Raw genomic sequence first — 23367 nt, forward strand, 5'->3', positions numbered from 1 at the left:
TGGGTTCATCTTTCATAGAATCAGTCCCCTGAGCTGGGAGGGACCTGTAAGGCCCATCGAGTCCAACTCCTGGCCCCACACAGCCCCAGCCCAGTCAGAGCTGCACTGAGGGCATCGTCCAGACGCTTCGTGCCCTCAGCCCAGCTCGGGGCTGTGACCCCTTCCCTGGGGAGCCTGTGCCAGCGCCTGACCCCCCTCTCAGTCCAGAACCTCTTCCTGACACCCAGCCTGAACCTCCCCTGGGGCAGCTTCACACCATCCCCTCGGGTTCCATCCATTCGAAGCGTGTCCATGCTGGCACAGGAGCTGTTTTTCAAAGTGATGGTGCAAAGGTCTCCTCTTCCTCTGGCCTCTCACAAAGAGCTTCAGGGGCTTTTCTGCACAGGGTCTGAAAGGGAGGGTGCAGCCTGAGCAGCTACTGGGAAATCCCTTTGTCCCTGAACAGTATTTCAGGGGCTGGAGCAGCAGGAAGCTCCCGGGTGCAGCCTGTGTGCTGCACTGAGCCATTTGAAGTTGGAGCCAGAAGGGCTTAACACGAGCCCCAGCGTCTGAGCGCACTCTGGCCCTGGTATTAATCCTCTTGGAGGGACAAGGCCGGCGCTGCGACGCCTCAGAACATCCCAGCTCCCCACAGGCGGTTCCAGTGACTCAGTGAGATTAAACCACCTCGACCCAGCGTCACTGGGGAGCTGCTGCATCGCCCTCGCTCCAGGTCAGGGCTCCTCAGGCACAGGGGCTGCTGTGCTCAGGATCAGCTCCTGGGTCAGGACCAGTTCCAGCCCCTTCAAGGTGACAGCAGGAGCTGGACATGGGTCTCGAGGACACACAGGGCTTCATGGCCACCTCAGCACCTCCTGTGTGACCATCACCTTGCACACACAGCATCCAGCTCTGCTTCCACAAAGGAATTTCCCCCCGTTCCCCTTCATTTCCACCCTAAATCAGCCCATCATGTCTGGGTGCAGCATCCCCAGAGAAAACGCAACAGCTGCTTCAGGGGCAGAACAGGGAACAGGCCAGGGCTGGGCTGGGCAACACCACATGAGCTCTGCATCGTTCCAGGCCCTGTGAGGAGAACCAGCACAGCATTTCCCTGCGGTGCCAGCAGTCCTGAGAGCAGGAGTTGAGTCCTTCGTGTCCTCCTGGCACCGAGGCAGCACCCTTCCCCAGAGACCTGCACTGCAGCACGTCTAAGGGGGAAATTAAAGGTGCTTTACCACCTCAATTACACCCCAAAACACCTCTCCAGCCCCAGGAGGAAGCAGCACCCAGCACTGAACACCACCTGAGACTCTACCACGGCATGGGAGTATTTTCAAGAAGTGCAAGAGGTCAGATTAACTCATCCTCCTCCACATTAACGATGCTAATTACTCCACTCAGTACAACTCAGACTTGCCCTGCCAGGAACAGGTCACAACCCACAAATCTTTAGTGATGCTGTTTGAAACACGGTCCCTCAGCTATCACACCAAGGGCAGTTCTGTGAGCTCTTGGGCACACAAGACAAACTGCCTTTCCCTCAGCAAAGGGAGAACCTGCTCCCAGCCCCACATCTGCCTCTGCAGTGGAAGACAGGAGCCAGAGAGTTTTGAAAAAAAAATTCTTTTATTGGAACTCATCTGAACATCAGATATACCTGGTGTTGGTTAGCAAGAACCGTTTGTACATTTGATATTGATGGTGCCAAAAAACCCAAAACAGCGACTGACTGGATGAGATGGGAATTCAGAAAGAAAAAGGAAGATGTTGGAGAGGTTTAAAGAGTGGACAGAAAAGCAGAAAGATCAGCCAGTCTTGAGAGTCAGTGTGAAGGCAAAGTATTTCCTGATAAAACAGAACCCTTTTACAAAATATAAACTTTGTACGAAAAAATGTGGTGAGGGAGAGAGAGAGAAAGAGAGAGAGAGAGAGAGAGAGACAGAAGGGAAAGGAAAAATAAAGATGAGCAGGACAGAGCTGCAGAAGCTTACACTGCCCAAATGGCATTGGAACCTAGCTATAACCTCACCATAAAATGAAACATGCTGGATACACCGTGCTCCACCCCCCCGTGTTATGACTTGGGAACAGGAACGAGGGAGCTCCCCGGCGAGCGCTGCACTAGGGCATCCCAGCAGGGCCAAGCTGCCTCGCAGGGGATGCCCCAACACAGGACAAGCTGCTGCTGGTCAGCGCCCTGGCAGCAGCTCACCTCCCCACTCGCCTCCCCGCCGGCCGAGGTTGGGTCCCGCAGGGAGGGGAGGACTTGGGGAGCACCCGCTGGGCCTGTTCTTCCTCCCAGTGAGGTGGGGAGGGGGGGCGGAGGGCTAAAAACATTTAAAATCTAAGTCTATTTTAAAACAAGAGCATGCAATACAGGCCTCCCAGGGAAACCTGCGCTGTTCCCTTGGTTGGAAACTGGCCGAATGGTCTGGGCAGCGGCGGCAGCCGGGCGCAGGGGCTCTGGCTGCGCAGGGCGGCGCTGGGGAGCGCAGCACAATGACCCTTCTGAAGCGGGTTGCTCGGGGGTGAAAAACCTTCAGGAAAATCATTGTGGAGCTGCTTTCAAGGGGATCTGAGGCCTTTGAGGTCTAAAAACAAACCAGCAGTCTGTACATTTTGGGTCTGGTTGGGGTTTTTTTTTATGGAATCAACTTGGCTGCTTCATACACCGTCAGTAAGTCTCAGATTTCAGAGCGGAGGGAGAGATGAAACTGGTTTTGGGTACCTACTGGTAACGGAACTTTGTCTCTGCTTAACTCTCTGGCATCCCTCAGGAAGTGGAAAGCACATGTTTAGGTAGTGTAAGCCTTTTTCCTTTTATTTAGAATACCCTCTTTGTTTAAACAATATTCCCCCTCCCCCCAGATACAAAGTTCGAACCAGTAAAGATATTACATGGAAACTGGAACACGCATCGTATGGAATACAAGATGCACTGGATGAGGAAGTTTAAAAACTTTCCAAGTGAAAAGTAGAACAAAGAAAGAAAGAAAGAAAAGGGGGAAAAAAAAAAAAAAAAAAGAAAGAAAAAGAAGTCTCCTAACATTTTCCCAAAGGTTTCACTCTCCTGTCACACACACTCTCCAAATGACAGCTAGCAAATTCAACTCTGCAAAGAGAAAAACAGAGCCAGGTCAATCGAGAGGAGAGAAAACAAACCCTCAAGGACACAAACTGCACCTTGGCCTGGGAGGAGCGCTCTGTCTGGAGCGGCCGGGACCTCCAGGGCCTGCCCCACTCACCTATGTTAGCTTCTTGGCTTTGTTGTAGAGCGAATCCACTACTTTGCTCATGTTCTGGATAGTCTCGAGGGCAGCCTCGTAAGTCTTGTCTACGGGGGGTTCGTCGAAGATGATCAGGACGCCCTCGCCTTGGTCAAGGATGCCTGTGGACACAACGCCGCGGTTACCAGCGCGACGCTCCGCGGGTCCCGTCTTCTGGGGGTGGGATTTTAGGGGTGTTACCCAGGAAACAGCCAGGATGCTGTGCTGGGTTTGGAAGGGTGTTGCACCAGGCTGGCTGCCTGATTTTTTTTTGTCCACACACAAAAATAAGTGCCCTGGGGAGGGGCCTGGGGAGACATGCAGGAGATCCATACAGCCACATTCCCTGAGAGCTTCCTTCCTCCTCAGGGCCCCGGCGCCCAGCAGGGTGGCTCAGTGCAATGGGTAAAACTAAACCCATTGTGTAACTCAAGCACAGCCAGGTGGGCACTGCAGGATGGGCACTGCAGCGGGGTCCATCACTCCTGAGCGCTCTCTAACCAGTAAGTGTCTCTCAGCCCAGCCATCAAGAGGGTTTCTAACCCCACTCTAGGGATGTGTAAACAAGAACAGAGTCAATTCCTCAAGGGCCTATTGGAGAAGCGGCTTCCTGTGGTCCCACGCTACCCCAAACCAGTCTGTTGTGCCCCCCACCCATGGTTCTTGACACAGTTTATCTGGGAAAGGTGACCACATAGTCCAGGAAGCTCCACATCAGAAGAACCCATCTCTGCTGGGTGACCCACCAGCAGGTCTCACAACCCTCCTCGGATGCAGCCGCAGGAAGGACTTAACAGCAGCTCCCAATTTGTGAGAAACTAAACCTCCAGCTTAACGAAGGCAGATGGGAGGAGTGAAAAGAACAGCCCTCATGACAACAGGCCGAGTGACAATGGAACCCAGCACTCATCACTGCTCTCCCAGAGTGCCTGTGAACCCACCCATCAGCTGCCTGAGGCAGAGCAGTCCCAGAAGGATGCTCGAGGGGGCAGAGGAGTGGGGACTGAAGGATGCAGAGACTCACCGTGAAATTTCTTGTCCAAGATCATCTGTGAGAGTTTCCTTTCTACCTCAGCCTGAAATCGAAGCAGAAAAATGAAAAGTCTCCTGGAACTACATAAAGAAACCTGAGTTTCATTACTCTGCACTCGGCAGCCCTGAGGGGAGAGAAGCACATCTTCCAAGCAGGGATTTCATCACCAAATGTGATGCCAGGACAGACCTCTCTTTGCTTTGATACTACTCTACACTTTAGAAATTAAGCCAGTGGCTCTTAATGAGGGGAGCCCCAGGACACCTTGCCCTGCTGCCCCCCAAAACACGGTGTGCCTGTCCTCTCACACCAGCATTCCGTGTTGGGAGCAGCAGCATTCCAGCTTGATTCAGCAAATATTGAGTCATGTGCTGGCCAAGTTTCATTTATGCCAGTCAGTACAGAGCTGACATCCTGTCCAGCTCCACTTCTGCACTCTGGACAGAGGACACACGGACAGAGGGGAGGAGCTGCAGCCATCAGGGAAGGGCTGCACGGACAGAGGAGTGCAAACGATGTGATGGCCATAAAGGCTGAGCTCAGTTCACATCCAGACCTCTGGCCTCGATGGCAATACAGGACAAACCACTTTGGGATGCAACTGGCTGGGATCACAGTGGATCTTCCCAAAACTGAATGTGTTTGGGATTATCTATAAAGCAGTTACTGCAAGAGGCGGTGTGACAAAGGCATCCCTATCCAAACGTCCAAGCAGCTGGCTCTTGTATCCTAAAGGGTCTAAAAGATTCCTCTGGGCGTGCTCATGGGGACTAAATACAGGTCAGTGGGGACAACTGAGCTGGTCACACCACGAGCTGGCTGTGTGCTGCAGTTCCCAAGAGCACTGCATGCCTGTGTGTGTCAGGGACCCACCCTGCCAGGCTGAACAGCTTAGTTCCAGTGGCAAACGCCACCTGACCTCGGTTCCTTCGCCCTCCTAAGACGTGCCACCGATTTCCAGTGAAGTTCTTACCTTTGAGAGCTTGATGAGGCTGGATATGTGTTCAATCTAGAAGAGAGACCAACAGAGTTAAGTCAATCTTTAGCTGTACTTCTGACACCCAATGTGGAGGTGTTGGGCTCTTCCAAAGAACAGCTCAGGGTGTGCAAACGCTCTGGCCTAACTCCCCCCAGTGCCTTTCTCCACTCTGCAGCTCTGTGCCCTTCAAATTCCATATCAAATTTTAACAGAAGACAGACTAGAGACCTAAAGCCATTTCACTCTTGAGACATACAATGCTATTTCCTCTCCAAGGAAGCTGGAGCTTTACCCTCAGCCCATCAGAGCCCTCAGAAGCCAAATGCTGTTACCTGCAGTGTTAAAAGCTTGCACACTGAAAGGCAGGCATAAGGACCATGACCCTGGAGGAGCTCAGTGTTCCAAAGTTCCTCTCAGACCCCTCCTTATTTTTCAGCTCAACATGAAGAACCCTGAGCTCTGGAAGAGCCAAGTGGCTCCAAGAAGTTTTCTGTGTGGGAACAAGTCCCTCACTGCCCAGCAGTCAGAGGTACCAAGGTGTCTGTGTGCTTGCAGGAAACGTTTACCTGTACTCTGGAGAAAGGTTCGATGACTCTGATCAGGTTCTGTTCCAATAAGTTATCGTAGAGCTTGGCCAAGTGAGTGTTTATGATGGGGTCGTCCCTGAGCTCTACCTTATAGTCTGTCAGAGCCTGTGGGAGACACAGTGGGAACAAATAACTCAGGTAGCAACAGGTCTCCTGGCCTGAGGGCTGCTGGGTGTGAAACAGCCTCCCCTCCCTGCCCGGCAAAGCACTGGCAGGATTAGTCCAAGCCTCTGGCTCAGGTTTGGGAGGTCACAATGCCCCAGCAGCATTTTAAGCACCCTGGAGCATCTTTTCACCTTTGCACCCAGAAGACCACACGACAGGATTGTTTCCTGATACAGGAATCCTCCCTGTTATCTCTGTGGTGGTCTTGCCATTTGAGAAGCTGAGGGTCCAGTGACCAGCAGCAGCAGGACAGGAAACCGCTTCTGAGTTCACTCTCCAAACAGAGCTTCAAGTGAACCAACACTCCCCAGGCTGCAACACCCAAACCAGCTGAGGACTGCGGGGCACTTATTTGCCCGAGGCGGTGTTGCTCTCTCTCCATGTCTTTATGGTTCCCTGCTGTGGGATGCAGCAGCTCCCAGCCTTCCCAAACCCAGCATTTCTGAACGTTTTGTCCCCAATTTTGGTCTGTCTCCCAACTCACCTTTTCAAAATCTGCCAGCGACCGGTTCTTACTGGCCTGTGCCACGCATTTTAGTGCTTCTGTCTGCAGAGAAAGGAAACAAGAGCAGGTTATTGTTCTGGATTCCCCTCTCAGTGCTGTTACACCAACTGTGTGGTAGCCTGAGAACGTGCCGAAGCAGCAGGACGGGGATGTGCCTTCTGCTCTGAAGCCAGAGTCAGAACAGCTGCTAACAAGGCCATGCACAGCAGCTGCTGGACACGGCATGAAATCAGCTCTGCGGTGACAAAGACCTCGAGTTGTGTGAGGTTTGGGAGCACCAGCTGCAGCTCCTATCGGGTTGCAGGTTGGGAGCAAGTTTGATGCCATTATTGTAGGGAAAGGGCACGTTCTGGCACTGGTTTAATGAACGTGGCCGTTCTCAGCCCTCAAAGCTGTGTTTCACCCCTCTGGCACGCCACGCCGCCGCTGCCGAGCAACAGCGGCACGGCACAAGTCCCGTGGATAAGCTCTCACACACAGCATTGGAAAATGATTCTTATCCCCCCCACAGCTGCTGAAACAAAGCACAGACTCAGCCACAACCAAACTACACATTTCAACTGCAGCAGCACAGCTGGAACAGCGTCCAAGTGCATGAGACAAGGACAGTCCGGTGGCCATGGTGCACAAGGCTCAGGCCTCCGCTACCACCTCTCCCACTGAGCTGATCTCTCTGCTCTCTGAGCTCAGTTTGCAGAGCTGCTGGAACTTGTGATCGCTGCTGTCTCAGGAGGACACCACAAGGCAGCAGCTGAGATTGCCTCTATCACACACTGCCCTCACACTCCAAAAAGGAGCCTCCATCCCAGTCTGCCACTCAGGGGAAGGGGATGAAGCAGGACCAGGGTTGCCCTTCGTGACCCAGCAGGGATAATGCAGCGATATCCCGGCTCCAGACTCTTTCCTATGCACACATGCTCACTCCTAAATACCCTCCCAGTCCTCCCCAAGGTAGATGAGTATTAACTCCTGCGTCAAAGTAAACAGTTGGCTGACCAAAGCCACAGAGGGGGTGGGTGTGTGTGGCTGGCTCAGGCCCTGGCACGCTTGGCTCTTCGCCCTGTGCTTTATACAAGCGTCCCTGGAATTAATACGGGGGCGGCATTCACAGACTGGCAAGTTAACACATCAGAATAAACAGTTATTTAACAACTCCCCAGCTGCTTGGCTTCCACCTTGCTGTCATATAGGTCTCAAGCTGCTCAGCTACGCTGCTCTGAATGGATCTTCAGGACTTGCTGCCACACAAGTGAAAATAAAGAGCGGCTGGGATTTAAATCCATCGGATCCACGGCTGCTGAGCAGTTGGTGAGGGTTGAGACACAGGTACCTTACAGCAACAGGCATTCAGCAGTTCACAAAGCAAGCAGGGAGGAGGAGGAGGAGAGAAAATGAAGCAAGCAGGCCAGAGTCAGGTGGTGGAAACCACTGCACTCCCTTGAAGGCACCTGACTTGTGGTAATTACTGCTGGTACTGTAATCAGTGCTGGATCTCGTTCAGGCCACTCAGAAGCGAAGGGTATTTGGGTATGAAAACTAAAGTATCTGATGAGAAGAGTAACACAGTATTCTCAGAGATAACAGGAAGATAGAAAGGATTAAGTCTCTATACCTGTCTTCCTGCATACCGCAGAGCGAGCTTTCCACTCACTAACGCCTGCACATCTTCTGGGCTAGAGAGGAGAGGGAAGGGAAGAGACACGGTCAGTTCAGATCTAAGGGTACCTCCAACATGACTACAATTCAAACCACAGGCTATCAAAAGCATCGACTAGGTCACAGACAAACAGCCAAGCTTGTCTGCTTGAGTTCCTTAGGTTAGTCTGGTTAAGGAAAGGCCTTTCCCAGTAGGTGTAGGAAGCCCTCCCTGCACGTACATGTTCAGCATGATTTTGCACAGCAACATGTATTTCAGCGCGGTGATGGCTTTTGGGTTGTCAATTGAATCGTATCCCTCAAACGCCTCGTAAAAATATGAGTAGGCTGTTTTCCAGTCCTTCTCTTCTGCTGCATGGATAATACCTGTGGAGAGGAACAAACAGAGGGCATCAGAGTTAGTGCTGAACGCGGCTGGGAGAGGACAGAACAATCTGGTTGCCCAGAGCTTTATCTGGTACTTCAGTAAAGAGGATCTTTTCCTTCTGTGCCCCCTTATCTCTAGCAGGACATCCATGCCCTCTCTTAGGGGAGATGTTAAGACAGGCAAGTTTGGGGCACTTCAGGTAAGTGCCTGTAATTTAGGTCAGGGACACAGAGTTACACTAACGTGGTGCAATGCTGTGGTGCCTAGGGAGGTCACAGACCCTCTGCCAATGGAGGCTGTCAAAAATGGGCTGAAAAAGGGTGTAATTATAGCTGATCCTGTCTTGGGCCAACAGACTGGTAGGTATCCTGAGGTCCCACCTCGCATCATTTTCTGATTCACTCAGGAATGAACAAATCAGTAATATGATGCACCACAATGAGTCTGAGACCTCCTCCTGCTCCTGAAGGGCTTTACCTGACTGCATGTCTAATGCTGCTTGCAGCTTGGGTGGACAGTAGATTGCGTTGGCTGTAGTCCGTGCAGAGGTTAAGGCTGCTCTTGCTTTTGGCAGATTGCTCAGGGCATGGTAAGTCTTACTTTCTAACAGCTGCACTTCCACCAGCAGTGCCTTGTCATCCATCTTTTTCAATTCCCGAAGAAGCTGGGAGCCTAGAAGCAGGAAAGAGCAAGAACCTTCATAACCAGCTCTGATACCAACAACCACACAGACCAAGTCCTTCCAGATGACACCCTCCTTCCCCCTCAGCAGCGCTGGGCACACGCAGCCTGTTCTTCCAAGAAGGAACAAAGGAGAGGGAATAATAGCAGGTCAGCATCAGTCCACGGGTGGAGAACGAACTGGTTTTGCAGTGGAGGTGGGAAAGAGCAGGGAGAATACCTGGGTGCATGGACAGCACACCTCTGCCACCCCATCATGGGCAGCAGGCACCCGGGAGAAAGTCATGGGTGGGTGGTGCCCTTCAGACGGTCCCTCTGGTTCCACCTTCCCTGGGTGACAGTACAATTTATTGCTCTCATTCAGAGCTCTGAGCAAACCAAGAGCACTGCCTGCTCCTGGGTCATTCCCCCAGGGTGAGACCTGAGGATTTTCAACTCCTGCCAACAGGGGATGAGGAAGGAATGGTTTAAGCGCAAGACAGGTTTAGGGCGTATGAACAGACAGCCTTAAGAACACCCAGTTAAGCTGTCATGTTAAAGCCTTGTGAGGAAAGGTCCAACCTCAGAAGGAATTTCTCCCCTTTTTTCCCCCCTCTGTGAACTAAAGAACTAAGAGGAAGCAGGGAGGAGAATCCCAATCTCACTTGCTGCGAGGAAGCTGCAAACAGCGTAACTTGGTGGAAGAGAACAGCCTCTCCCTAGAACCACCCCACAGAGACTCTCTGCTGGCAGCCACAGACAGTACATGTCTTGGGCAGCCACACAAACACCAATGCTGACATCTCAACAGAGCTTTCAGAGCACCTGTCCTGTAGGTACAGGTCTTCACAGCCTCCTGAGCTGGCCCAGCACCTGAGCAACTGAGTTCAGTACGCACAGCTCTGGAGCCCAGGCTCTGATCAGTTTAAACCTGGATTCACAGAATCACAGTCTGGCCTGGGTTGGAAGGGACCCCAAGGATCAGAGAGCTCCAACCCCCCTGCCACAGGCAGGGACACCAACCTCCAGGCCTGGAGCTACACAAGGATGCCCAGGGCCCCATCCAACCTGGCCTTGAACACCCCCAGGGATGGGGCACCCACCCCCTCTCTGGGCAGTCCCTTCCAGCCCCTCACCACTCTCTCTGCAAAGAACTTCCCCCTAATATCTCATCTCACCCTTCCCTCCTTCAGCTTCACTCCATCCCCCTTGTTCTGCCAGTCTCTGCCCTTTAACAAGCTGATTCCCCTCCTGTTCCTCTGCTCCCTTCAGGGACTGGAAGGCTGCAGTGAGGTCCCCCCACAGCCTTCTCTTCTCCAGGCTGAACAAGCCCAGCTCCCTCAGCCTCTCTCCATAGGGGAGCTGCTCCAGTTGATTCAGTACTAATCAAACTAATTCTAATCTGATATGAATCCCATGTATCAGAGCACATAATTTTATATTCAGATCAGACAGCAGTCACCAAGGTGACTCTGGACACGACACATGCTTTGCCATCACACTGTTTAAGAAGGGACAGGTCCCTGGTGAGGAATCACATCTGTCCGTGCCAGCACGGCCGTCCCTCAGCCCCGGTCATACCCACACGCTGTGCTGGTGGAGCAGTCTGCACAAAACCCCTTCAGCCAGCTTAAAATTCATCTTACACTGCTGCAGTCATTTGCAAAATGAGCCTTTGTAAAGCACCAAAGGGAACGGGGCCACGTCAGATGACCGACTTCGCTCTGCTGTGCTCGGCTTCGCTGCGGAGCAGGACAGTTCACATGGTGAATTACCATATCTCAGGTGGTGCAGAAGTGAATTTTTAAAGCTTTGTCTAATCACAGCCTCTGAGGTTTGCTGTTTCCTGGCATTATAGCTGGTTTTAATCAAGGCTGTACTAGAGGAAACTGAAGAGAGTGGGTTTCTCCCTTCAGTGTCCCTGACTGCAGCAGCGTACTTCGGATGTCCCAGCAGGAGCCAAACCTGCTGGCCTTCTCCTGGGTACAGCTCCTCCTTGCTTCCCATATCAACATGAACAAATAGATCATAGAATCAGACTGGTCTGGGTTGGAAGGGGCCCCAAGGGTCACAGAGCTCCAACCCCCTGCCACAGGCAGGGACACCAACCTCCAGGCCTGGAGCTACACAAGGCTGCCCAGGGCCCCATCCAACCTGGCTCTGAACACCCCCAGGGATGGGGCACCCACCCCCTCTCTGGGCAGCCTGTTCCAGCCCCTCACCACTCTCTCTGGAAAGAACTTCCCCTTAATATCTAATTTAAACCTTCCTTCCTTCAGCTTTAATCCATCCCCCTTGTCCTGCCAGTATCTACCCTTTTAAAAAGCTGATTCCCTCTCTAAAAGCTGTAGCAAGAGGTGGCAGATCTGGTCCAGCACTGAGATATAAGTGCCCGAGTCCTACAAAACTTATCAAAGACCATGACGTAGTGGATCCTTTCCCTGTCAGCCTCAAGACTGATTTCCAAGGACAGATCCACTACCACCACCTAGTGGGAGACTCACCCAGCTGCAGTGCTTCTTGGTACCTCTTGGTATCGAAGTACAGAGAGACCAGCCTCGCCTGCAGAACAGAAAAGCAACTGCTGTGAGGAAAGCCAGAGAAAGGCAGCACTTCATGTTCCTATCTGCACAGGCGTCCTTAAATCACTTTGCTTCATTACAGCACACAGCCCAATTCTCCAAGATCTAATGTCTGCAGGACTGGCTAGATCTCCACACTGGATAAACTCCTGCCTGCTCAGGAGGAGTCAAGAGCTTTAGCATTATTGTTACCACTCACTACACACACACAGACCTGGACAACACACTACAAGTTGTCTATTTTTATAGCTATTCACCCAATGAAGGGAAGATGGGCATCCCAAACCCCTGTAATAGCAAGTGAACCTACCTCCAGAGCCTGGCGTAGGAAAGTCCTCTTCTCTGATTTGGCCCATTCAATACACTCTAAACACAGGTCAACCTTAAAGGGAGCAGAAAGAGATTTGTAAAGCCTCCTGCTGCCCCTCTTTAAAACAGCAGTATGGTTCAACCATTTCCTACAAAGCAACAAAAATACAAAGCCTGGATCTCCACCATGTAGTTTAAGTGAATAAATCATTCCTGTCTGGACAGCAGTGCTGCTCAACAAGTCAGCTTTACTTTAAAAGGAGCCTGGAGATTTGCCTTCATCACCAGCACCTACCCCCAACCATCTCTGAACAGCACCTTTAATGTTACCAGGGTAAAGCAGAGCTCAGCATTAGCAAGAGCTGCAGCTCAACAGCCAGGTTAAACTCACCAGTTCAAACTCATTTAGCCTCAGGCTGCATCATGGTGACACTGGAGTTTATAAAGTCACAGAAACGTTGCACAAAAGGATACAGAACAGCTAAATTGGGCTAGATATTTTCATGTTGTATTTGCTGGATTAACTTCACACAATTGCAATAACATTCACAGTATTACACTGCTTACAGCACACCTTGGAAGAGAGAGGAAAGCTCAGAAGGCACACCAGGGTTTAGTTTAAGCTTTAGCTGTCACAGAATCATTAGGCTGGAAAAGACCTTTGGGATCAGAGTCTGATATCATCCAGTTTTTGGCTTCCAAGAACTTTTTCTGACCACCAGGATCAACCTTCCCACACCAGAATACAAAAGTAAAGACCTGGATTCCAAAGTTCACAATTACTGCTGAAATCCTGACAGCATTTCTTAGCCAGATGTCTTTTGTTTGAAATAAAACCATCTGAGTACATGAGAACTGTGTCTGTCTTAGAGCAAGGAATGAACTAAGAGACTCTGAGGTCCCTTCCAGCGTGTTTTGCACCATTTTATTCAGCCACAGAGAAAAAAAATGTATTTTCCATTGCTCTAGGAAGGGAGGAAAATGAAGTGCACGTGCTTAAGGGACTAAATGTGGGGCCATGCAGTGTAAAGTTGACAGAGGTGTCAGGCTCCACTGCTTACAGCTGACTCAGGAGCCAGTGAGTAAGTGACACTGGATGTTTTATCTATCACTGCAGAGTAAAAAATACCAGAAGCCTTTGGGTTTCTAAGTCTGCTGAGATTCTCCTGATGAGTAAAGCAGTTGTGTTCCACCCCAGCCAGCAGAGGGTGTAGATTTAACACTGGTCAGTAATATATGGTAAGTCTTTTTGAGGTATGAGGCTCAGGAATGACCCCCAAACCCTGGGGTCACAGCCCTTGCTGGAGCAGCCCTGCAGCGGTACGAGACTCGTCAGCTCCTCACGGCTGCTTATTAAATGGGGACATTTTATGAGAAGCCATTATGGAGTGACAATTTAGTGAGCAGTGATAGCTGGAGCATTAGGAGCTGGAGAAATCTCTGATTTCATTGTGTTAGTGGACTCTGGGGAGTCTTCTTGAAAGACGTTACGCTGAGGAAGCGAGCGGCCCTCTGAACGCTGCCGAGGCACTGACAGCACTGAGGACTGCTGAGAAGAGCCTCACAGGTTCAGTGTTATAACTCCATCAGGTTTTGGGGTTGGCTTCTGGATATGCTCAGAAGCAAATGCTTTGACTAACTGGGCTGTATTTCCACTGCTGTTACTCCCCCAAGTTCTTCCCCTCCTCTCAAACGCCATGTTTTGGGACTGCATCCAAACTTCATCACTTACACTGTGTTACCTTCATAAAAACTCTGAGGCCACTCGTTTCCCCCAGCCCCTTTAGAGGGTCCCTTCTCACCTCCACACCCCACCCCACTTGCCTTAAACTCTTCTGTTAAAGAGGGGCAAAAATATTCCACCCCGAAGAGCAATCGAAGACCATTTGCTGGGTTACCTGAACTAAAGGATGATACTTCCATGCTCATTTGGCTAATGGGAACACCCCCTGCCTCTCAACAAGGCAGAACCTCCTCAGGCTGTAACTCATCACTCACTGTGCACAGGGGTATGCTTTGTGCAGAGCCTGTTGCTCAGACCCTCCCTGCCTCCTCGCTGCTTTGGTGTGTAGCACAACCTGTGCTGCTGCAGGCCAATACCACTTGCAAGTTGCTCCTCAGCATCTACAGGTTGCTCCAGTCCCTCTCCCATTCCCAAGTAACTCACAAGTCATGTGGATACACACATAAATAATAATAAAAGAAAAAAGCCACTTTATTCTAGGGAATTAATGGGAACAGAAGAAAGCTGAACTGTGGGCTACCATAGACTGAACAGGTTTTCTAGAGTAATTTACACCTGGTAGGTGCTAAGCTTTCTGCACTCCCACTTCAGGAGTAACTTTGATGCCTCAGAAGCTTTCTGTAGAGTAAGACTGCACTTTGACCCCATGCAATGCACCTTCACATCTCCAGGTGAAAGATGCTGAGTAATGCTCTCAGCCTAATCCCACCTGAACAGACCTCAATCACTCCTGGAGCTCTGCACCATCACACACACTGCCCCACCTTGCCACCAGAGCAGCTCTAGCACCTCTCACCTCTTGTATCCCCAACCACACTGTGAAATACTGCTCCAAGAGCAATGCCAACCTCAGAAACACACCCAGGGTGAGAGTTACTCCCAACCTGTGGCAGGATGAGGCTCGCAGACAAACATGGGGATGACTGAACTGAATCAGCTCATGGTTTATTAATAGAATATATCCAAAAGCATTAAATGAACGTTTCCTGACATGAATAATTCTTCAGTGTGAAGCAAAGTAGGTCAGATAATGGTGTTAGAGGCTTTTGAGGAACAGCTGAAATGTGGATCTCACCTCCTGTCCCGTTGCTGCCTCCATGTCAAGGAAGAGATCGAGCAGGGACCGGACTAAGCGGGCTGCCTTGGCTTTGCTGATGGAGTTCAAGAAGGGCCGGACGTACTTCAGAAGTCCTCCCAGCTCTGTGTGCAAGGAAAACCAGAGCATGAAACACACAGCCAAAAGGTTACACCCCAGCCAGAGTACCCAACAGCACCCAGCTGCCTTCAGCGCAGCGATGGGTTTTATGAGCAGCCTCTCAGCATCATTTCCAGGGCAAGAGTGACAATCAGCACCTGAAGGGATGCCTGGCAGGAAACACAGCAACTCCAGCTGTACCCACACAGCAAACACCTCCCCTTACTCCAGTTCACAACATCAGCTTGCCTCAGGCACGTCTTAAAAACATAAGCAGCTGGTAAATGCTTTGAGATTTTTCTATAAAATGGGCAACTGAGTTTATGGGTTAAGTATGTTTTTATTAACTCAAGAGTTTGATGTTTTAACCTGCCCTACCCAGCCAGCCCCAGAAGGTCAGATACACCCCATGATGTGTGACACAGCCTTAACCTGCTGTAACTAATTGAATCTTGCCTTACCTCTCCAGATCTCTGTTTCTACTAGTCTCCTTACTAGCCTGTAGTAAAGCTAGTCTCAAGCTACCAAAGGAAAAGCCATTCTTTAGGAAGTCCCTAAAAATGTCATTCCTACAGAGCAAAGGAAGGCAGCAGCCAGTGTGACAGCAGGGTCAGGGCTCAGTGTTCACAGAAGTGGTGAGATCCACGTTGGGATTGCACAGCACAAGTGAAGTCTTCTCCTGTGACACACACCGCTCGGCCGGCCAGACAGGTTGCAGCGATGCCTGTTTACTATCAGGGGAAGATGACACCTCCAGCAGCCCAGCACTGTGCAGCACAGGGTTCAGTGCTGACTCATTAAGCAGAGGGGTTGTACTCCCTTGTCAAAGCTTCCTTGCCCCAGAAATTTACCTCTCACCCCAGCCTGATCTCACGCTGCTGCCACGCTGACAGAACCTGATAGTAAAACGCCACCAAAACAAGAGCTGTTAATGAGTAGTTCAGGAATCCTCAGCATACTTTATACCAAACTGGTATCAGAATCAAAACTAAAAGACTAATCTAGTTTTATTCAATCAGCACAAGGAGTTTCTTCCCTATTTCCTTTGGCAGTGATGCAATAGAGTTGTTATTTCTGATGCTTCAGCAAGGGAGCTCAGCCTGTGTCCCAATCCAAACGCCCCTGGTGATGTACTGACAGTTCTACACACCTGACAGTGCAGTTTTAGAACAAATGAAACTTGGGTCAAGAACACCCCAAGGAGCAGGGCCTGATTGAGGAGCCTGATTGTCCAGAGAGCAGCACAACAGATTGTGATGCTTGCTACAATGACCCACTTGGATTGCACACGGTGAACAAAACGAGATGCTACGACTGTGTTACCTCATCCCAAGAACAAATAAGCCATTTTTTTTCCAGAACTGAGCTACAGCCACTTTAATAAGTAGGACTGAGCCCACTGAGGGACAGTTTCAATCAGCACCCACCTTTTGCCCAACAAGGAACTGTCATGACTGCCCCACTGCAGACGCTGACTCTGCCCCACACCACCTTCGTTCTGAGGACCACTCAAGCTGCAGTACCATCCACTGACACAAATCACAGGCATTTTAATCAAACCCTCTGGTTTCACCCACAGCAAACCAACCACAGCCACTGCCAACACATCAGTGTTGGCCAGTTACTCTCAAGAGTCCCTGCTCTTGATGTGAGCCGAGAAACATGAGCTCCAGATCTGGGTTCAGAAGAGATGCAGCAGTAAAGCTGGAGCTGCCCAGAAGCTGGTTCTTGCCCTCACCACACTGAACACCAGGAGTAAGGCTGCTTCTCATCAGGTCACAGCACTGCATCCTCAGCTTTGGCCTCAGTAACTAACAGCTTGCAGATCTTTCAGCTTACCAAGGCAGCGAGACTCTCTGAGATCCATCAACTTCGCAGTACCAAGGTGCTCCACACCCTGTGCTGCTGCTTCCCAGAACCAACTGAATCCTGGGTTTAGTGCCCAACACACTCTCCCACACAGGAAGGGAACTTTAAAAGAAAGGAAAGGAAAAAAAAAACCCACACAAAACACACCACAGTACTTATCTTTCCATTGACTTCCTCAACAGTTGCCTGAGAGTTCACTAGAAAGCAGATTCAAACTCAGCAGCTCAACAACATCTGTCAGTTTTGCAAACTACACACTCAGACACAAAGTTCCCATAGAATTTTCTCTTTCCTACCAATCTGTCAGCTATTTTTAGGCTTGATTTTTTTAAGTAAATGCAAGGCTTGGTAAAGGGGTGTGATTGACAGCTCTGGAGAAGTGATGAGCAGCAGCTCTGGAAAAGGAGGGCTGCTGCTCATCCCCAAGAGAAAGCACTTCCACAAGCCCACGTGCCCAGTACCTGAACTGATCCAAGCTATTCCAGTCCTGTACTTCAGAGCAGTGCTGTAAGAACCAAGAACTGTCCTTAAAAATAAAGGTAATTAACCTACCAGTTCAGTCCTTAATCTCTGCCAAGCAGATAAAGAGGATCATTTCTATCATTTTTAGTTTTCAACAAAGCACAGTTCACTAGAGGTTAGTCCCCTAAAGCCCTGATTCATTTACACTCTTGGCCACTCAGCAGATGCAACTTCCAAACCCCACTGAACTGCAGCTGACTTCTTCCTAAGGCTACAGCTCACAGACCTTTCACCTCTGAGAACTTTGCACCTAAGAGTAGCCCACAAGCTGCTGCAACACCTCGAATCTGCCAAAGAAACTCCCTGGTACAACTAAAATATGAGCAGTAAGAGTTACAATGATGAGATTACTTCATTCAAGCCTGAAAACTCACTGTCTCTAAGTTCCTGGTCCAGTTTAGTGGCAGGGTATCCACTCCCCTTGGATATGAAGATTGGTGCATCTTCCTGGTGCCAGAATCTTTGGGCACTGCTGACCCCAATTGCTTGTCCCTCCTGCTTCACCCCACAAAGCAGGAAGAAAGGGAAGGGGACAGCTTCATTCCTGCAGGACCAGCACATCCCTATGCCATGGTGTTCCCTTTCTCCATCCCCTGGTTTCACCACAGGTGTCCAGAAAACACAACCCAGTGAGCTCACACCAACCTACACGTACACAACTGGCTTCTTAACACCCCCAAACTCGTTTTCTTCTATCCAGGATACAGCTGCTCTGCAGTTTACTGCTCCCCTTCATACACTTCAAATACACTTCACATCTGCTCCCTCAGAAACCTGGCTTTGAGGAGTTCACACTGTAATCTGCAATTACTTAGCCTTCCCCTTAAAATATCTGTCAGCAAGGCACCCTCTGAGAAAGCCCTGAAGTTCTTAACATTCCTGTCAGGCTTAAACCCAGAACTACTCCAAGCTCTGCAGCAGTAAAGCAGCCACCAAGCACCTAACAGCTCTTCTCTCAGGCTTCTCCACACCAGCAGCACCCCCCCACATGAACTCCCAGCCTCTTCTGAGGATTTCCCCCTTTCCAGCCCCAACACACGTATCTCTTGGTGCAGGAGCAAAGCCACACTTGGTTATCTCTACAGAAGCAAACAGGGGAGTGCAAAGGGCACAGACACCTACGCTGGAGTTAACTGACTTGAGGTCCTTTCATACTTGATTAGAGAAACAGGCACTTGTACAGCGAGCTCCCTCGTCCCACTCTGCATCCTCACTGGAGGAAGAGACAAATCAGGTGCTGGAAGGGCTCATTTTTCCTCTGCTGACTGCAGAAACAGCCTGCACCAGGGAATCAGAGCGGACATCTGGAGTTAGGTGAGATGAATAGCACCTTTGTTTCCAGCACAGCTCCCAGCACAAGCAATCTGCTTTGTCACAAGCTCTGTTCAACCCCAAGTCACAGCAGGACCAGTGTCCACAATGCTCAAACACACCCAGGCGTGGGGAGATCAGTTAAACAACCCCCTCAGAGTAGATGTTTACAGAGATGGGGCAGTAGGACACCAAGAGATGTTTCACAACAAACACAACACCAGAATCCTGACCAGCCACTCTGCAAGACCTCACGCTGCTTCCCAGGAGCCACCCTAACGCTGGGTCTGTCATCCCAGTGGAATTCCAGTTTGATGAACCCTTCCTCCTGGCCTGTTTTCCACACCCACTTTCAGACTGTTCAAAGCACACACAGGCTTTGCTTCACACCCTGAGTTATTGTTGTGTAAAGTTCAGAAACATCAGGGCTATACCATGGCCAAGTGGTGGCCACAGACAGAACACACTCTGTATGTGGTGTATCAGCTCCTAAAACACTTGAGGTTGAAGGTGCTCCAGAAAAGGGAAGAGCATTCTCCAGCAAAAGAAACAAAACTGAACTGCCAGCTACAAAATAGCAAACATGCTGCCTTGAGCTTTCCAGGAAAGAGAAGACTTGAAGAGATCCAACTCAAAAAAATCACTGAATACAGAACTTTACCCCATTTCTGCCCTTTCCCACCTTCACAGCAGAAGGTCTGTCAATTCTGGTCTTGCAAGGAGCTGGACAAGGATTTTCTGATGTAATGTTTCAGCAGATAAATCAATCAAGGAGAAGCTGCTGGTGAGAAAGGACTTTCAGGGGTAACTCTTCTGATTTAAAAGGAGGCTCTGAGCTTATAAACACAAACCAAGAGATGCTGCTCACCTCCCATGGGACAATTTAAAGCTTCAGTGGCTGGTACCAAAACGGCCACAGGTCAAAGGTCACACACTAAGCTGCCCAATGCATCAGCAACCTTCTGCAATATTGGGCCAGGTAACATGGGATTAATATTTTATGTTGTTTATCAAGGGTTTTGTCATCTCTGTCCTGCCTCTCAGGGAGCATTTACTGCCAAAATGAGGGTTTACTCCTATTTCACTACGTAAGGAGGTGAGAGTCACCTGAGTGTCCCTTCCCCAATCCCTCAGTTACTTATTTCAGGCTCACCTTCTGCCTGGCCAGTCTTGGCCAGGAGCGACCCCAGCTCCAGGATGCTCTGCTCCTTGACTTGCACCGCTTCTTCGTCATTTTCCTGGACATCTCGTTTCACTGGAGAAAAGAATGGAGAAGTTCCCTTTAATGCTACTTCAGAGAGCAGAGGTGCATTCCTAACCAGCTCCTGGAAAGGCACCAAAGAAAAGGAACTTTTCTAAGGGGCAGGAGTGAATTCTGCCTGGCTGGTGAGCCCTGGAAAGCAGATTGCCTGGAGGGTCTAAATGCAGAGTTTATAAAACACACTTCATCAACGCTTCACCAAGAGTTTCATCCAGCTGATAAATACAACTTAACTCTTAAGTTGGAGTTGCATGCTCCAGCTTAACCCTCATTGAAGTTCTGAAGAGGTCTCATGAATCACAGAGTCACAAGAGTTGGAAGGGACCTCCAGAGCTCATGGGGTCCAACCCCCTGCCAAAGCAGCTCCCTAGGACAGGTCACACAGGTCGGTGTCCAGACGGGGCTGGAATCTCTCCAGAGAAGGAGACTCCACACCCCCTGGGCAGCCTGTCCCAGGGCTCCCTCACCCTCACTGGGGAAAAGTTCTTCCCCATGTTGCTGTGGAACTCCCTGTGCTCCAACTTGCAGCCATTGCCCCTTGTCCTGTCCCCACAGACACTGAAAAGGGGCTGCCCATTTCCTCTGTGTCCCACACTTCAGATATTGACAAACATTAATAAGGTCCCCCTTTACTCTTCTTTTCTCCAGGCTGAACAGCCCCAGCTCACTCAGCCTTTTCCTCCTAGGAAGCTTTAGCTAAAAAGCCACCACCACACCCCAGGCCTCTGCTGTGGCCAAAGCCACGAAGCCAAACAAAACCAGAAATTCAGTGTGACTTCCAGGATTTGGATTTGCTGCTCTGTGTGTGGAGCTGGGATCCCCTGGTTAAAACACAGCAGAGGAATGACACAGGCTCCAGGAGCTGGGGATGTCTGGCCTCTTCGCTCAGGAGCTGCTGTGGGAGTCAGCACTGCTGCCCACACTGAGCTCTGACAACCTAATCATCACTGTGTACCAACAGGAGTAGCTCTTGCTCTGACTTAGGCAGAAGGGCCAAGTGACACACAGCAGAACCAAACCTGTGTTTACACAACTCAGCTTTCACAGAGGTTATCCACCAAACAACAGGCTTTCCTCCCTGTCACCTGCTACTGCACAAACACCCATCTCCACCGTGCCCCGTGCAGGTGAGTGTGTCCAACTTCCACACAAGCAAAGCCAAAATCTGCTGTCCAGCTCTAAAGAGGGAACCAAAACCCTCCACACTGTCCCTGAGCGCAGCCCACAGCCTTCAGGCACCATAATTTCATACACCCAGTGTGAAAGGCAAGGTAACTTTGCTCACAAGCAGCAAAGTATCACAGCAACACTCTCTGGAGCTCTGAGTCCTGACCAGACAGAAAGTTGTAGGCACGTTGACAGGCTTGAGAACACCAACTCCTAATTATCCAGAGAAGCATCAGGAAGGGCTGAGTGACTTTTCAAGCCCATAAAAGGAGTTTCAAGGTACAACACTGGCACTAGGGAACACCCAGTCAGCGGGGTCACAGCATCTCTCTCAGGAGTCACTGTGCACTGTGAGAAGGGAGAACCACTGAGACACACACCGGTCTCTGAGGCACCCTCATCCCAACCCCCTGGTAAAGAAGGGTACCCCACGTTATGCCTAGGAACCACTTCACAGCACCAGCAGTTCCCAAGCACCTCAAACGCCCGGGACAGCCCAAGAAGGCAAGTGCTGCAATCAGCACCTGTCTTCAGGCCAGCAGAAGTTACAACTCCAGGCACAACACACAAAAACTCCTCAAAACTTTCTGCACGGCCCCTCAAAGCCCGTCCGAAGGGTGGGGGGTGGATCAGGGAGGTGAGAGGAACTATCGGTCCCTGCGGCTTCACATCCCTCAGCACAACAGGCACCCGGCGCAGCCCCAGCCTGGGGCACCACAGCCCAGAGGCCCCAGAGGCAAAGAGCCGGGACGGGCAGAACCTCCCGGCAGGACGGGATGGGAGAATCAAGGGATGGGCAGAACCCCCCGGGGCAGGGCATGGGATGGGGTGGGATGGGGTGGGCAGAACCCCCCACCGGGACAGGGGACGGGACAGGGCGAGCAGAACCCCCCCCGGGACAGGGGACAGGACAGGGCGAGCAGAACCCCCCCGGGGCAGGGGACGGGACAGGGCGAGCAGACCCCCCACCGGGGCAGGGGATGGGATGGGGTGGGCAGAACCCCCCCGGGGCAGGGGATGGGATGGGGTGGGCAGAACCCCCCCGGGGCAGGGGATGGGATGGGGTGGGGTGGGCAGAACCCCCCCGGGGCAGGGGACGGGATGGGGTGGGGTGGGCAGAACCCCCCACCAGGACAGGGGACGGGTCAGGGCGAGCAGAACCCCCAGTGGGGCAGGGGACGGGACAGGCCGAGCAGACCCCCCACCGGGGCATGGGACAGGAGAGGGTGGGCAGAACCCCCCCGGGGCAGGGGATGGGATGGGGTGGGCAGAACCCCTCACCGGGACAGGGGACAGGACAGGGCAAGCAGAACCCCCCGGCACTGGGAAAGTCCCCCCCGGACTTCCAGGGCAGGACGGGCAGATGCTGCTGGGACGACCCCCCCAGAGAAGGGACTCGCAGATCCCCTCCCGGGACAGGCAGATCCCCCGCCGGAATGTGCCGGGCAGACCCCTCTTTCCCACCGCCCGCAACGGCCCCCACAGCCGCCGTGCCACGGGCCTCACGACGAGCAAGCTGCCCCCGCCACCGCCTCCGCCCGCAGCCCGGGGAACGCCGCGCTGCCCGGCCGGGACCAGCCGGCCCGAGCCGCGGGACTCCGGGAGCGGGACTCCGCCGAGGCCGCCCGCCTCACGCCGCCGGCTCCCCGCCGCTCGGCCCCGTCCCGCCGGCTCCGGGGTACAGGCGGAAGACCCGCGTCGGTTGAGCGGGCCGGGGCCGGTAGAGCGGGGCCCAGGCCTCGCTCCGTCCGGTGAGTCAGCAGCCGGCGACGGCGGCGGGCGGGAGGCAGCGGCGGCGGGGGGCGGCCGGGGGCGGGCGGCGGGGCGGGGCCGCGCGGCGGCGCCTCACCTATGGAGTGCAGGATGCCGATGGAGGCCTCGCGGTCGGTGGAGAGCAGGGACTGGGCGCGCTGGAACTCCAGCACCGCCGCCGCCGCCATCTTACCGCTCCCTCGCTCCCTCCTCAGCGCCAGCCTGGAAGCGGCCCCCGGCAGGCCGCGCCTCTTCCTGCCGCGCGGCATGATGGGAGTGGTAGTGCGGGGGCACACGGGGGAGGGGAGTGGTCATGGGGAAGGGGCGGGGTTATGGAGGGGGGCGTGGTTAGCAGGGAGGGGGCGTGGTTAACGGGGAGGGGGCGTGGCTACGGGGAGGGGGCGTGGCTTGGGCTGGGGAGGCTGGGGGAGCGCGTGGGGAGCTCGTGGCGAGCG

General features: G+C 52.2%; 1 protein-coding gene across 1 annotated transcript; it reads right to left on the minus strand.

The window, feature by feature from the left end:
- Positions 1–1594: 1594 nt before the first annotated feature.
- On the minus strand, positions 1595–23123 carry PSMD11 (proteasome 26S subunit, non-ATPase 11). Its single transcript, XM_084275302.1, has 14 exons — positions 23010–23123; positions 19886–19987; positions 14911–15035; positions 12093–12164; positions 11705–11762; positions 9018–9212; positions 8395–8539; positions 8130–8190; positions 6497–6559; positions 5827–5952; positions 5255–5290; positions 4273–4324; positions 3228–3370; positions 1595–3094 (listed from the first exon to the last, which is right to left on the minus strand). The coding sequence occupies exons 1-13, from the start codon at positions 23098–23100 to the stop codon at positions 3228–3230; spliced, it is 1269 nt and encodes a 422-aa protein (XP_084131428.1). The 5' UTR covers positions 23101–23123; the 3' UTR covers positions 1595–3094.
- Between the last annotated feature and the right edge of the window lie 244 nt (positions 23124–23367).

This window comes from Gallinula chloropus (genome assembly GCF_964237585.1).
Source record: "Gallinula chloropus genome assembly, chromosome: 26".
NCBI lineage: Eukaryota > Metazoa > Chordata > Aves > Gruiformes > Rallidae > Gallinula > Gallinula chloropus.